Genomic DNA, 15,587 nt, shown 5'->3' with positions numbered 1-15,587 from the left:
TGGTCATATCTTGAGTTCTAGGTCATGACTTGAACTGTTACGTTCAGAGACCCTTCTGTCTCCCATTGGGAAGGCTGTACCCAATGACATCTGAACAAACCTCCTTTAAGACTCAGTTTATGGGTTTTTTTTTTTTTTAAGAACTTGTGTTGCGTGGGGCTGAAGACTCAAAACAGAGCCCTCCAAGTTGTCTGAAAGGCTGAGGACCAAGACTCAAATCCCCACTCAACTGCACTCTAATAAATTTATTCATCTGCTCCCAAGCCTGGGTCCATCCCAGCCCCGCTCCCTGGCCCAGCTCCCCGAGGGGATGATGCTGGGTTGCTGTGCTTCATCTGCCTCCTTCACAGGGTGTGACCCAGGCCCCAGGACTTAAAGAAGGAAGGAAGGACTAAAGGCGTACATTTTATCTTCCTGGCGGGCAGCAAGCGCGGAACCGTCCGTGTCAGCGGCCCTTAGGCGGCGCTGGCGTGGGCAGCCGCAGCTCTCCGTCTGCTGGGGGGTATTCCGCCAGGACGTAGAGGAAGCCACCTAGGGCTGCGACGGCCATGGCTGTGTTGTGGGAGGAGCAACCGTCTGGGGAGACAGAGGCCTCATTGTGAATGCTGGGTGGTGGCCACTGTTCCGTTGTGAGTACTTTTTAGATGTTCCCCCATTCAGCCTGGTGCCCCCAGATCCTCCCAGATGCAGGGCCGGGCACCCATCTGCCAGCCTCTGTGAGTGCTGGCCACTAAAGGCTCCCTTCCCAGAAGAGTCTTCAGCCAGCTGGAGCACTTCATTTGGGAGGTCCCAGTGACTTCCTAATACAGTGATAAATGCTCCAGAGCCCTCTCCTCCCTTGGGATCTGACCTGAGGCCACACCCTGGTCACTCCTTCCCACCTTCCCCTGTGCTCAGGTCCTGCGTGAGACCTAGGATAGCACCTAGTTGCTTCATTTTACAGATGGGGAAACTGAGGCTCAGGTAGCAGAGCTAAGCTCCCTGCCCTGGGGACTCTACAGCTCATTTCTTAACCTCAATGGCCTCCCTCATGGCTGCCTCGGTTCTGCCTGGTCCCAAGTCACCCTGAATGCTGGCCTGAGCGAGGAGCCCCTTAGACATTGTTCAGTCCTCTAAAGTCAAAGTGGGCTGCCCACCTTTAGTCTGGGCCGGTGGGAGGGAGCCGGAACTTTCCTCTCCCCTCCCAGGCCTGGGGAAGGGAAGGACACCAGCCAGGCTCCTTGGAGGGAGGAACCTAATTACTAACCCTGGCAGTCCACGCTTACTGGTGGCTACTATACGCCAAATGACCTGGGGAACACTTTGCATGATGATCTAATATTAACCCCCAACAGCCCTATGAAGGAGGCATTGCTTGGTCCCCATTTTACAGATGAGGAAACTGAGGCTCAGAGAGACTGAGTGACTCCTACAGTGAAGAAAGGCAGAAGCAGATTCAAACCCAGACAGCCCGACTTCAAATCCAGTGCCCTTAGTCAACATGGATGTGCATTATTAAGTGAAGGAGGGAATGTGCCCCTCCCATCCTGGGTAGCTTTCTAAGCTGCCGGTCAACCTGCAGGGGCCCCAGGAAGGACCTTGGGCTTTGGGATTTCTGCAGCTCCCTCTCCAGCCCTCAGGATGGTCCTAGTGTCCAGCTGTCAGTCTCCAGGGATCAGCCTGCTCTCCAGAGTGTGCACGCAGGCCCCCTACTGCCGGCCGTAGATAGCCCCAGTTCCTAGGTTGGGCAGACCTTGCCAGGACAAGGTGCCTCTGGAGGTCTCCTGAGAACTCACCTCCCTTCCCCTGCCCAACCTTTGTTGGCAGCTACAAAGTGGACCCATCAGAATTGTAATTTCACTCTCCTCTCTCATCACCTGCAGGTAGATGATGAGGCTGTGGTGGGGTTGATGGCAAGACGTTTAGTTGCTGGAATGATACCCCAGTGTATGCTGGACATCTGCTCTGAGCTGGCTAGCCTACCTCCCTTCCTGCTTTTGCCTTGTAGCTATTTATATTTTTATTAGTAAAAAAAAATTGAAATCATCTTCCTTCCCTTCTCTCTTCCTCTCTCCCTTCCTCCCTCTCTCCATCCCTTCCTTCTGTATCATGTCTTGCCTTTCTTCCCTTCCCAATGTAGCTACAGCCTATTCTCAGTTTCTCTATATTAGTGGGCTGACCATGTAACTAATCATCTCAACCTGGACATGTTTGGAAGGGAAGAGGGCGCTATTCGTAATGGCTTCAGGACAACAGGGATAAGCTGGACATGTGGCCACCAGGACTGTGCTGGTCACTTGCCCACTGACCCAAAGATCCCCTTTCTTCCCTTTGCGCCAAACCCCAGTGCACCAACCCTTCCAAACTACATTTCCCAGACTGCCTTGCTGACCACCAGTAGGCACAAGTTGGGTGAGGGGAGAAGCTAGGGTATTCCTCCCCCTGCCCCTCTCTGTCTCCTCATCCAGCCACTACTGGCTTTGCTCACCCCATCTCCTCCACTGTCCCTCCAGCTCTGCCTCCAGGGAGGATGGTGGCTTCCTGCCATGGTTAATCTCTGTGTTTTCTCACCTTTTCTGTTTTCATCTCTTGCAGCACTTCTGAGATGAGTTCCCTATATTCAGTTCTCTCTGCTGAAGTTCCTGGTGCTGTTTTCCTGATCAGACCTTGACTGAGAGAGGTTTTCTCTGTGATTTTCAGTGTGTAATACACTGAAATTTATATGTTCCCTTCACTGGAGACAGAATCTCTGGACTCCCCACTTTCTAAGAGGAGGGCATCAGAGACTCCTGCCCTTCCTCCAACTCCCAAACACAAAGGACCCTTTCCACCTTAGAACCTCGGACACCCTGGGGGCCTGTTTTCCTTGAGTGTAGCCTTTCTAAGGTCTCTTGATTTCATGCCAAGATGGTCTCTTGGTATTTTCATTACCTGTAAATTGTTTATCTCGCCTCTTCACTCTTCTCAAAAAATGATGTTGGTAATGAATGGCTTTAGGTAATTCTTCATCTTCAGCAGCTGCAAGAAGAGTACAAGGTGAACTTCTCACGATGGATTTTTTAAATGTTACCGACTAAGCCCCCTCCCCTTCACAACACCTCCAGCAACTCAGGTCTTTTGAATCTCAAGGCTCTGCTGGAAACTTCCTCGAGCCCCTGTGTATGGATACTTCCACGTCACCTAAATCTGCATCTACTGACGTTTCCCAAATTGTGGTCCCCCAACTGCCTACATTTGAATGGCCAGAGGAGATCACTGAAAATGTGGGTTCCACAGCCCCTCCACCTGCTGAATCTATGGATCTGGAGGCCTCAGGATTTTTTTTTTTAATTTTTGGGGGGAGGTAATTAGGTTTACTTATTTATTTTTAGAGGAGGTACTGGGAATTGAACCCAGGACCTTGTGCATGCTAAGCATGTGCTCTACCACTTGAGCTATACCCTCCCCCCTTCTGAGAATCTTCATTTTATAAACACTTTTAAAACAGACGATCTTATTTCGAAAGCTTTGCTCTTTGAGCATCCTAAGTTTCTCATTTAGGAAGGTAGCATTTACTAGGAGCCTCGTCTGGGCCGGGCACAGGCTAGGTGGTTTCATATATATTGTGTCTACTCCTCACAGCACAGGAAGGTGGAGATTGTTCTGCTCATTTCTTTACAGAAGGGGAAATTGCAGTTCAGAGAAGTGAAGCAACTTAAGCCGAAGAGGACCAGCTGTCTCGTGTCACACGGCTGGAAAGGGGCTGCAACCTCTGTCTCTCCACCTCTGCTTCTGTGTCACCCTCTCCCAGACATCTCCCCTGACCCTGGTTTCTGTCTTCTTTTCTCTTTCCTTTTTTTCCTTGCTTAGTTTCCCCAGAGCCTAGAACAGTCTGCACATAGTATATGCTCAGGGAATACTCAGTGAAGAAATGAATTTGTTAATGCAGGTGCAGGGGGCCAACATCTTCCAGCAAGACCTCTCATCCTGCAAAGTTTTGGCTTCCAAAGCTCCGAGCCTATTTCCCCGTCTGTGTGCGTGTATTCATGTTTCTGCACACACATGTTGTGAATCTCTCAGCACCCCTAACACAATTGCACCCTTCCCCCATTTGGCCTAGAAGCTTAGCCCTCCACCACTCTCCCGCTGCCAGCCAGGGAGGAAGCGCAGCTCACAGGGCCTCCCGAAGCATCCTTCCTGCAGCTTCTGCCAGCTGAGAATGGCCTCTAGCCACCGGAGCTTGTAGAAGTCAGAGAAGCCGCCAATGCCACAGAGCATGACTGGAAGCAAAGACAGGGGACCCTCTGCAGGCCTGCCCCCCAGGCCCACCTCTTCCCACTCCCCAAGGTCACCATGGTACCACCTGCTAGAGAGGCAGCACCAGGAGGTGGGCACTGAATGCAGTGGCTGGAAGGAAGCAGCACCTAGGGTCTGCCTTTGTGAAGAGGGGCTCCCAGACCTGGGTCCTGCCTCCCACTTAGGGCCTCAGTTGGGGCTGCTCAAGAGTCAGGGTCAGTAGAGGCATCTGGGCACCCAAGCAAAGGAGCAGCCACCCAGGGGCCCCCTTTCTGCCTTATCTCTAAGGTTTTGAGTGTCTGTTTGCCAGTCAATTAGTTGGTCAGTCTATCCAGAGCTCCATCAATGGGTCAATCTTTTGGGGGCTGGAAGCAGTCAAAACACTGGTAGATAAAATACAGGATGCCCACTTAAATTTAAGTTTCCAATAAACAACGACTAAAAAATTATAAGTATAGCCCATGCAATGTTTGGGATATACTTTTGGTAAAAATGTACTCATTGTCTTCTGAAATTCACATTTGCCTGGGCTTCCTGTATTTTCATTTGTTAAGTCTGGCAGCCCTACTCTGGGGAGGGGGGTGTTTGTGTCCAGGATCAAGGACATCCTGCTGATTTGTTCCTAGAGTAGAATGCGGGGGCCCACTGTTTTCCATGAAGAGGTCCCGAGTCTGGTAGGCATATCCGATGGTCTCAGCCCTCCGGTTCAGGTCCATCATGTTGGCGCAGAAGAGGTTCATGTAGCGCTGGCTCTGGCGGAACAGCCCCTTCGTGCATCCTCTCTGGGTGAACAAATACCAAGAGACGAGGAAGTTGGTATGAACGACAGAAGCGCGCTCAGTTACAGGAAAAGACCTGCAGTTCTGAAGTGGTCTTGCAAGTGGCTGCCTTTAGTGCAGGTCTTTGCCCTTTTCCCAGAATTTCTTCCCCTCCCACGCTCCCAGCCTGCTGGGGGCTGAGTCACTGAGGGACAGAGAGCTGGGTTCGAGTCCCGGCTCTGCCACTCAGGAGATGTGCGACCTCAGCCCTCTAAGTTAACTTTTTGTGAGTCTCAAAGGTCTTCACAGGGAAAGGGCGGTGCCGCTGGGAGCAGCACCCGCGGGGCGCTCGCCAGGGTGGGCGGTACCAAAACCAGGAAGTGCCGACACGACGCCAGACACCAGGGGGCGCATTAAAGCCTTCGGCGGCTGCTTTACATTCTGATTCCAGACTAAACCTGAACGCAGGCGGCTACAATGTTACTCAAAGTGTGGGCCGCGGACCTGTCGCACCGAGAGAGACGGGGGATGGGACTAGGCTTTAGAAAAACTTTTGTAGCAATGTGTCAGAGTAACTATCTGCTGAATCTAATAATCACAACAGTTTTCCTTGTAATTTGGTTTTTTATCATATTCACAAAAACACTGACCTGTGACAGCTTGCAAATAATAACAAAAAATCTATTAAACAAAATCAGCAAGTCCTTCCTTGGCTAAGAATTTCTGGATATTGAGTAACCTTTTTGAATAGAGATAGCAAGCCCTACTTTCTTTTTCGTTTGTAGTTAAAATTTTTTTTAAAATTGAGGTATGGTTGATTTACAATGTTGTGTTAGTTTCTGGCGATTCAGTTACAGTGATTCAGTTATACATATATATTCTTTTTCGTTATAGGTTATTACAAGCTATTGTAGTATAGTTCCCTGTGCAAACCCTACTTTCTATATAAATAAATATATGATTGAAATGAGTATTTAGCAAAATTTGAGTTCTTGGGCTTGGGAGAGTGTTGGGCACTGGAGAGATGGTAGTGGGGGCAGGGGCTGTTTTCATCTTGTTCAGTTTTCTGCTGCTTCTTTCTTTGTTTTTCTAATGCCCGGTGATCCAGTTCAGCACGCAAAGCTCTCTGTCTAACAGAATCTCACTTTCCCCACCCTTCACCAGTTTGGTGGTATTTCATAGCTAATGAATGGCAGGCTTCTCACGTCCCCCTCCCAATGTTGAAGCACAAGTTTAAAACCTGCTTATTTTATTTTCCCTTTTTTCTTTTTTAACTTTTGGGGAGGGGTAATTAGGTGTATTTATTTATTTTTAATGGAGGTACTGGGGATTGAACCCAGGACCTTGTGCAGCTAAGCACCTCTTCCAAAACCTGCTTATTTTCTTGATGTGGACATATAAAACCACAGTGTCACGAGCCCCTTTCAATCATTCCTTTTCCTCCTCGGGGTATGGCTGGGCCCACGCCTGGCACTCACCATTCTGGCCACGAGGAAGAAGAGCAGCTGGTGGGACAGGCAGTAGCCAGAGCAGCCGGGCCTGGTCATGAGGGTCCTGCAGAAATCTGACAGCCTGCAGGGCTGGCTGCCATCTGCCCTGTGGGAGAAGTGGTTCCAGGCTGTTAAGAGCATCCTAAATGAAGCCCAAGGACATGGAGCCTCCCCTGGTCCTGATTCCCTCAGTAGTTATCAGAACCCCCAGTAGGGTCCAGGCACACAGCTGTGCCAGATAAATACAGGTGTCCTGTGTCTGGATTGGCTAAATTGGTACCCCCAGTGCAGAGGAGATGACGCTGGAGCTATCCTGGGTTGGGGGAGCCACCAGGGGCTACGACTTCCCATTCTTCATGGGACCCCCAAATACTGTTTTCCCCAGAACTGCCTAAAAGCAGATCCTGGGCCCAGTGTGCCCATTCCTCCCCCCCCCCCCCCGTGCCAGTCCTGCCCCATAGAAGGGACAGGGCAGATCCCTCACCAGAGCACAGCTGCTCTGCAAGCCCAGCTGTGTCTTGGCCCAAACACCTCTCTGTAGGATGCTGAGAGGAGGGGGGTCTGGGCACCTGCTGCCTCTTCTGCACATGAGTCCCATGGGTCCCAGCACCTAGGGCTCTCAGGGGAGCTGTGTCTGGTTTTGCCCAAACCCCTGAGGCCCTGGAGAGTGAGTAGGATGGGGTGACTAGCAGAGAGCAAGCACTTTGGGGTTTTCAGGAAGCAGGGCACGTCCAGGGGGCCCACCTGGTTCCAAGCAGCTGCACCAGGCACAAGTCACTGCGTTCCTCTGAGAAGGAGTCCTGTGGCTCGAACGTGGGGTAGACCATGGAGGCATTGGTGCGGGTCCAGGCATGTGGGAGCTTCCAAAATCCGGACTCGATAGTCGGCTGGAACTCTGGCAGAGAGGAGGGAGTGGGGGAAGACCCACGGGCTGTGCCCGCTTTGTGCTTAACCACCCTCAAGCTTCCGTGGCTCGGAGCCCAGGAACTGGGTGTCATCCTCGGGCAGTCCTGACCACACATGTTTACCTTCAGGGCTCCTAGCCTCGCCTGAGTGTTGGGCACTGCATTTGAAATGCTCAGGAAATTCTTTTTCTAAAAAGAATTTTAAGAAATCACTAGGAACAGTGCTGGGATGGGCTCTGACTAAATCCACGGCATCCCATGGAAGCTTGAGACATATAAATAGGGTTAGTTCTTCCTTTGGTTCCTTTGGAACATGGAGCTCTTACTAAACAGATTTCTTTAGGAAGATGCAGACCAGGATGGTCTTAGGGACCAGGCCTGGAAGAGCATGGGGGACCCTGACTGCTGACAGGCCAGCTGGTGCTCGGGAGGGCTGGGGTCTGATCACGTGAGCAGGCTATCATCTGGCTAGTTATCTCCCCACTCACCCCTGCGAACCTGGGAACTGGGAGCCCGGGAGGCAGGGTTGAACAACACGAGGGGCTAGTTTATACACCCATTCACCTCCACCCAGGAACAACTCAGGTCACGGCTTAGGGTGGGGCCCTTGGTAGGGTAACTCGAGGCTGACAAGGAGACACAGGCTCTGTATTATAAGGCACAGAGAGATGCTAGCAAGATGCTAATGTCTGCTGTGTAAAGGACTGATTAACTTTTAGACCTCTACCCCTCCCCACTCTGGTCTAGGAAGAAGGCCCCAAGCCTGGACCCATTCCCTTCTTTCCACCCACTCTGTGTGGGTGAGAGAGGTCATCTCAAGCTGAAATCAAGGATGACCGAACACCCCCAGGGCAGCTGGTTACAGATTGTCCCGGATCCTTCCTTGTACCGGGGAGGAGCTGCACTAAGTTATTTCAGTAAACACTCCCAGACGCTGTGCTCCTGAAGAAATGGAACTCCACCCACAGTCCTACCTCTTAGGTACTTGGGATCACTCAGCTGGAGGTGGAAGATGGATCTGTGGAGGAGAGGACCAAGCTTTTCCACCAGCTTCCCTGCATGCAGGCTGAGTGGCTGCAGCTGGGGATCCTGGGCCCATTTCTCCTGAACGGCTTTTAGCTGCACTGGAAGGGAGCAGAGTTCATTCATTCCAACACTGGACAAACCATGTGGACAGGAAAAAATAACCTCAGTTATAATGCTTACTGAGCCTCTCTGCTTCTTCTAGCTCTGGAGGGGAAACAATTGGCTGAGCTTATCAGAAATGAGGCCTCTGGTGGGGCTCAGCTGGGTAATGGGGGTGAGGCCAGAGTGAGGGACGGTGGTAGCCAAGAGCTTGATTTCTGGAGGTTGGCCTGGGTTTAAGTCCTGAACCTAATGCTTTTTTGTTGGGTGACCAGAGAAAGTCATTTGATTTCTCTCCACATCACTTTCTTCATATGTAACATGGGGATAATGATAGTCCTTACTTCTTGGAGGAAGGAGTTATAAGGATTATATAAACTAATGCATAGAGAGAACTTATCATTGTCCATAGTGAAAAGTAAGCACTTAATAGAGGTTAGCTATTACTATTAGAGAGATTTTGGGTTTGTTGTACAGGAGGGAAAAATGAGGGAGGGACTCTGATTGTGGGGCCACTGTGTACAGTTGAGCAGGTTGTACACTGCACAAGGGCAACACACGTTTCTAACATGGGTTTGTACATGTTTTAAGACAAATTTTCCAACAGATGGCAGTCAAGTGGCTCGAGAAAGGGGATGTCTTTTTCTAATTCTCACAGAGGTGCCCTGTGGACTAGCAGTGTCCCTGCAGGGGTGGGAGAAGATGGTAGTAACTGGAAGAAGAGGTCATGAGGTAGCCAGAAAGAGAGGAGATGTGAGGGAGAGCATCAGTGTAGGGCTGAGGGGGTGAGATGAGGCAGGGCAGCTGCTTCCAGGTAGGGGAACTTTGTGGGGGTGGTGGATGAGGTTTAAGGAGGGTGCTGAACAAGTCTTGTGGGCTGATGGGCTCTGTAACACCCCTCCCCTGACTTGGCTCCCTCTCTTAACTTGAACTAGGCAGTCTAGGTCTGAAGCCCTGTTCTGGACTGTTTGGACCTGTAGATGGAGGGTCCTGCACTGGCACCCAGAAAAGGTGCCAAATCATCAGAGAGATCAGGTGAACCCAACCTGGCCTCATGATGATCCTGGGTCCTGAGCCTTGTTCCTGTTTCTCTCTGCAATGTGTCACAGCTGCTGTCACATTCTGGAGCCCCCTGACTGCTGGTGGAGGTAGCCAGAGGGACCCTTTGCTCTCTTAGGTCAATGTCCACCTGTCTAGCCCCAAGCAGAGAGGACCCTGGAGATCAACAGGTATTGTGTTGCTACAGGACCCCCCAGAATGTGAACCCCTTCTCTCTCTCCTGGGGAGGCTGCGAATGCAAGTAGGACCCTCATAAGGACTGTGGTAGCCAGCTAATTTTCACACCCTTTCAGCTCCCTCCCACTGTGAATGGGGCTGACCTGTGAAATCAACAAGAAACCTGGGAAACAGAGGCGTGTGACTTCCACGCTCATTTGTAAAAGACACCAAGCTCTCTCTTGGGTCACTTGCTCTGCAGGACTTGGCTACCATGCAGTGAGGATGCTCAGACAGCCCACGGAGGGACCCATGTGGTGAGGAACCGAGGTCTCCAGCCACCAGCCAGCACCAACCTGCCTGGCCGGTGAGTGAACCAGGTGGCTCCTCCAGCCCCAGTCAGGCCTTTGGATGATCACAGCCCTGGCCAGCATTGTGGCCACAACCTTGTGTGAGACCCTGAGTCAGAACCAGTCAGCTCGGCTGCTCCTGGATTCCTGACCCACAAAAACTATGAGACAACAAGTGTTGTTTCAAGCAGCTAAATCCTGGGTAATTTATGACACAGCAACAGGTTATTGCAAGGGGAAGGGGCAGATGGTGGGAAGAGCCTGCCCTGGAATGACTAACGGGTGCTGAGTCAGACAGGGTTCGAATCCACCGCTTTCATTTACTCACTGTGTGATCTTGGACATTCTCTAAAGCCCATCCTCGCATTGGTATAAAGGGGATGATTATAATAATGTACTTCCTGAAGGGTTAATGGGAGAAGTCAGTGAGCACCCTGCATGTGCACTCAGGTGGTGTCGGCGCCTGGCGAGTACTCAGTGAATCTTAGCTTTCACTATCGCATGCGCCCCAGAGAGCATGCAGCCCAGGGGGCCACCTGCACCCCCATCCTCTCTCCATAAGGGTGCTTAAATGGCTGACCCCAGGGCTGCTGCGGATGAGAGTCTGTTGCCTGGGTCTGGAATGTTCATTCAACTACTGCTCCACGACCAGCGCTGTGCTCAGCACCCGCAGGGGACATTAAAGTCAGGACAACGCCCACCCCGCCTTTAAGGGGTATGATGGCAAGTGGATTTGGATGCTAGACCTCTTGCTTAGCAGCTGCAAGGTGTAAGGAGGCCACTGAACCTCTCTGTGCCTCAGTTTCCCCACCTGCAGAAGGAGCAAAACAGTCTACGACGTCCCTCTCCAACTGTTGGGCGACTATATGCGGCAGGTGACAGGCAGCACCCATGGCGCGTCTGTGGGGACACGTGGCGGGTTTGTGGGCCCCTCCTCCATTAAATAAATACATTGGAGACTACATTTTACAACTTGGCTGGTATGAAGATAGATAAAGATAGAATATTATATATTAAAGCATTTTCTTTGACCTAAAAGTTTACTTTTTTCTTCTTATTTAAAGAGAAATTAAAACATTTCCACGAGCCCCTAAAAGTATCGTGTGCCAAATGGGGAAGCCAGCCATGCGTGTTTACCATCATTATTAGTTTCTAGAGGAGTTATGAAACTGGGCTGGGGTTAAATGAAGGAGATTGTGGCATCTGTCTTGCTGCACCCTTGTCCTGGAGAGGAGGGGAGGCGATAGGGATCTTGAGGGTCTTCAGGAGACCCCAAGGCAGTGAGGGCACTACACAGGCCAGGGACCCACCCAAAGCAGGCCTGTCTCAGAGCCCCACCTCCTGCTGGGATCTGGAGTCCGAGGGTGGTGGTGGTGGTGGCGGGGTGGGGAAGTGGCTGAAAGCTGTCCTGGCAACGCAGAGAGGGTGACAGATGAGGAAGCAGGGCCCGACAGAGGCCCAAGTTGACACCAAGCCGACTCTTTGTCCCTTGGGTCAGGGAGGGGCTCACTGCAACCCATGATGTGCGTGGTGGAGAAGGGGTGGCTCTCTGTTTGCCTTGGCCTGCCTCCAGCCCCCTCCTCGGGGATCTTATATCCCTCAAAGCTGAACAAACACTTGGCACTTTACTTGGAGCCTACAGGATGTTGGGGGAGCCGGGGCTGCCACTCTCACTTGACTGTCCCCTCAAAGGGCACACTCCCTCTGCCTGTCTGGGTCCTGGTATGTCAGGAGGGAGGGACTGTCAAATGACATTTCTTCCTGGGAAAATAACAATTTCCAAATCTTTTCTCATGTGGCCTTTGAATCCTTCTTGCTTCAAAAAAACAAAAACAAAAACAAAAAAAACCTCATCACAGTAGGGCTCCAGACACCCAAAAGGAGCAAGCCACCTTCAGCCCCGTTTCCTTATAGTCAAAGCCGACTATTCGGGACCAGAAGATGGGCAAGTCCCAAGGGTACAGAGTAGGCAGGTGACAGGCCGAGAACTGGTTTCCCGGTGGCCAGTACAGGGCAACAAGAGCGTACCCACCTTCCAGCACCCTGAACCCCACCACGCCATCCAGGTTGATTTCAGGCAGCCTCTTCTTCAGGAAGGACGTGGCTCTCTCCAGTGCAGAGAGGATGAGGCCCGTGATGGCGGCCTTGCCCTCTGGGGTGTCTGGCGGTGGCAGCAAGGAGGGCTGCAGTGGCAGTGGTGCCAGCAGCAGGAGCAGGAGCAGGAGCCCCGGGCTGGACATGGCTGGCCTGTGAGAGGCTGCTGGAGCACTTCAGCCCGGGCCAGCCTGCCCCCACACGCCTTCCTCCCGCCTCCTCCTCCTCCCCCTGCCCCTGCAGAGCTGCAGAGGAGTGGCTGGGCAGGGCTGACCCAGCAGCGGGGGCAGAGCAGGGGCCCAGCAGTCAGAACAGCCCTGGAAGTGCAGCCAGTTGGCCGCAGGCTGGGGAGAGGGGCACTTACCCTTTCCTTCTCACCCCTGACTCTCCAGGCAAAGGGCTACATCTTTGATCTAGCAACTGCAACTGCAATGTTTGGCTTTGTTTTTCAAGTAAGTTTTGAATAAGCTCATCTGAGGGCACACCGGCCCTGAACTGAACCGAAGGTTTCTTATTGCAGCATCCTTCCATTAGAAACAGAATATGAGCTGCAAAGGCGAGTTTCCTGGGTGCCACGTTAAAAAAGGAATGAGAAGCAGACGAAATGAATCTTAACCATATATTTTACTTAAACCAATAGATCCAAATATCCAAAATATCGTTTCGACTTGTTAACAATATTAAAAAATCAATAGAAATTTACCTTAAAAAAAAACTGGATATTTTATTCATGCGTATGAGCTTTTAAAAGTTTTTTTGTTTGTTTTTGTTTTTGGAGGGGGGAGGTAATTAGGTTTACTTATTATTTTAATTGGAGGTACTGGGGATTGAACCCAGGACCTTGTGCCTGCTAAGTACGCGCTCTACCACTGAGCTATACTCCACCCCCTCAGAAATTTCATTTTTTGCATTTTTAAAAAAGTATCATTTTTCACCTACAAAGTCTTTGAAATCCAAGGGGTATTTTACATTCATGGAACATTTCAGCTCAGGCTAGACACATTTCAAAAGCCCAGCAGCCATGTGTGCGTCTTGTATTGGACAGTGAGGGCTTCACACTCTCATGCAGCTCATTCACCGTGAAGGTACACCTGTTTCCCCAGGGAAATGTTGCCGTTGGAATACTGGGTGCTGTCCCGACCCTTGCTAGGACTGCTCTGTGCATGTGTGCCATGTGACCTTTCTGAAATCCAAAAAATTCTGAATTCAGAAACATACATGGCCCCCAAGATTTCACTTAAGAGATTACAGATCTGTAAAAATCACAAAAATGTCACTACCAAAATGTGATTTCCTTGTGGGCAGGTTCCAGGTCAGGGTTTCTCAATATTTTTTTTCTTTCTCTTTCTCTCCCTTTCTTTTTTTTCATTCTTGCCCTTCCCCACGCTTTTAAGACATTTCCCCCTTAACATTTAAAAATAATAGCTTTAATGAGATATAATTCACATATCATAAAATTTGCCCCCTTTAAAGTGTACAATTCAAAAGTGTCTTTTAAAGTATATTCACAAAATTGTGCAAACACCACCACTGTCTAACTCTGGAATATTTTCATAACCTGAAAAGGAAACCCTACACCCATTAGCAGTCACCCCTCAACCCCGGACCCCAGCCCCTGGCAACCACTAATCTGCTTTCTGGTTCTATAGATTTGCCTATTCTTGACATTTCATAGAAATGAACTTATAAAATGTGTGACCTTTTGTGTCTGGCTTCTTTCTCTGAATATAACGCATTCAGGGTTCATCCATGTTATAGCATGAATCAGTGCTTCATTCCTTTTTATGCTTGAATGATACTCCATTGTCTGGATAGATCACATTTTATCCATTTACCAGTTAAATGACATTTGAGTTGTTTCCATCTTTGTGCTACTGTGAATATGCTGATATAAACATTCCTTTACAAGGTTTTGTTTGACAACCTATCTTCCATGCTCTTGGGTATGTACCTAGGAGTGCAACTGCCAGTCAGGTGGTAACTACGTTTAACTTATTAGAGAACTGTCAAGGTACTTCCCATAGCAGCTGCACCGTTTCACACAGCCACCAGTGATGTAGGAGTGTTCTTTGTGCACAAGTAGTTTTTGGAACTCTTGAAATTTTAAGACTGCAGATACCCTGTATATTTGTTTGCATGCTGTATCTATATCTGTGTTGTATACATAAAATGAGTAAATTCTTCTTTGTTCCTCAAGAACCTCTTTTTGCTCCCTTGAATGTGCCATTCACAACGACTGTTCCAAGTGAAGCTTGTCACTAACATCACTTTTGTTAATCCTTACAACAGCTCTTGACATGGGCACTATTCCTATCCCCCACCCTCTTTTTTTTTTTTTTTTTTCAGGTTTTTGTTAAATGGAGGGACTGGGGATTGAACCAAGGACCTTGTGCATGCTAAGCATGCACTCTATCATTGAGCTATACCCCACATCCCCTTTTGTAGCTTAAAATCTGAGGTTCTTGGGGGTAAGTGACTTATTTTGACCCATTGTCTCTCAGCTAGGATGAGGTGGTGCAGGGATTCTAATGCCTGAGTCCACATCTCAGTCATTGGGTAATCCTGCCAGGGTTCAGCCTTCTGTCTCTGGATGGGGAAACAATACGCTCTTGATCTTTGGAATGATTGAATTTCATGTGTGATGTATGCCAAGTGGGCAAGCAGGACAAGCAGGACTGGCTGGTGAGGCATCTTGCTTCCCTCTCCCTAGAGAAATAAAATCCCAACTCTTTCCTCAGTCAGGGTTTCATCTTCCAGGGCAAGGCGTTTACTCTTTTTTCTTTTTGCACATATATAATATTTTATTGACGTATAGTCAGTTTACAATGTTGTGTCAATTTCTAGTGTGCAGCACAATATTTCAGTCATACATGAACATATGTACATTGGTTTTCATATTCATTTTCACCATAGTTATTATAAGATATCAAATATAGTTCCCTGTGTTATACAGTATAAGCTTTTTGTTTATCTATTCTGTATATATTAGTTAGTATCTGCAAATCTCTAACTCCCAATTTATCCCTGCCCCCATTTACTCTTGATTTGTCACAACCATGGCATCTGGTCCTTATCCTCTTAGATCATCAGAACAAGAGGGGCTCTCTGAGATGTGAAGTCCTGCTCTCTTAATTTACCGGTCAGTAAAGCCAAATGATAGAAAGTGATTTGCTAAAGATCAAGGGACCCATGAGGCTGAGGTCTCTGGATCCCAGCCCTGCCCCACCACAGAGGGTGCACGGAGTGGGCAGGGCACGTGTTCCAGCCTCTGGCACATGCAACTGAAGGCAGGGGCCTCTCTGAGAACTGGGGGACTAATGAGCTGCACACGGTGTTGGTCAGCCCATCCCTCCACCTGTACACATTTACTCATCCTTCCTTACCCTCTTTAATTCA

At 49.7% G+C, this 15,587-nt stretch overlaps 1 protein-coding gene across 4 annotated transcripts; it reads right to left on the bottom strand.

Annotated features, from left to right (window-relative positions):
* Positions 1-225: 225 nt before the first annotated feature.
* On the bottom strand, positions 226-12,375 carry C24H16orf89 (chromosome 24 C16orf89 homolog). 4 transcript variants are annotated; one of them, XR_838001.3, is made up of 9 exons: positions 12,130-12,353; positions 8,382-8,531; positions 7,247-7,397; positions 6,491-6,608; positions 4,901-5,036; positions 4,134-4,238; positions 2,911-2,997; positions 2,551-2,650; positions 520-576 (listed from the first exon to the last, which is right to left on the bottom strand). XR_838001.3 is itself a non-coding variant. In XM_010991074.3 (8 exons), the coding sequence occupies exons 1-8, from the start codon at positions 12,335-12,337 to the stop codon at positions 446-448; spliced, it is 1,086 nt and encodes a 361-aa protein (XP_010989376.3). In that variant the 5' UTR covers positions 12,338-12,375; the 3' UTR covers positions 226-445. The 4 variants fall into 4 exon arrangements, 3 of the variants coding, with proteins under 3 accessions (XP_010989376.3, XP_064334290.1, XP_064334291.1); XM_010991074.3 differs by lacking the exon at positions 2,551-2,650 and having other exon boundaries at positions 226-576; positions 12,130-12,375; XM_064478221.1 differs by lacking the exon at positions 520-576 and having other exon boundaries at positions 1,573-2,650.
* Between the last annotated feature and the right edge of the window lie 3,212 nt (positions 12,376-15,587).

This window comes from Camelus dromedarius, chromosome 24 (genome assembly GCF_036321535.1).
Source record: "Camelus dromedarius isolate mCamDro1 chromosome 24, mCamDro1.pat, whole genome shotgun sequence".
Lineage (NCBI taxonomy): Eukaryota > Metazoa > Chordata > Mammalia > Artiodactyla > Camelidae > Camelus > Camelus dromedarius.
Note: the sequence above shows the minus strand (reverse complement) of the source record. Positions and strands in the feature narration are given on the sequence as shown.

Bases quoted from the DNA above. Each gene is read 5' to 3' on its own strand.
- C24H16orf89 (XM_010991074.3), bottom strand. From the start codon at position 12,337: ATGTCCAGCCCGGGGCTCCTGCTCCTGCTCCTGCTGCTGGCACCACTG. The intron at 4,239-4,900 runs GTGGGCCCCCGC...CTTTGCTTCCAG, and splicing joins GGACCTCTTCATGGAAAACA to TCATGCTCTGTGGCATTGGC. The intron at 577-2,910 runs GTAATGAAAATA...CTGTCTCCCCAG, and splicing joins GCGAGATAAACAATTTACAG to ACGGTTGCTCCTCCCACAAC.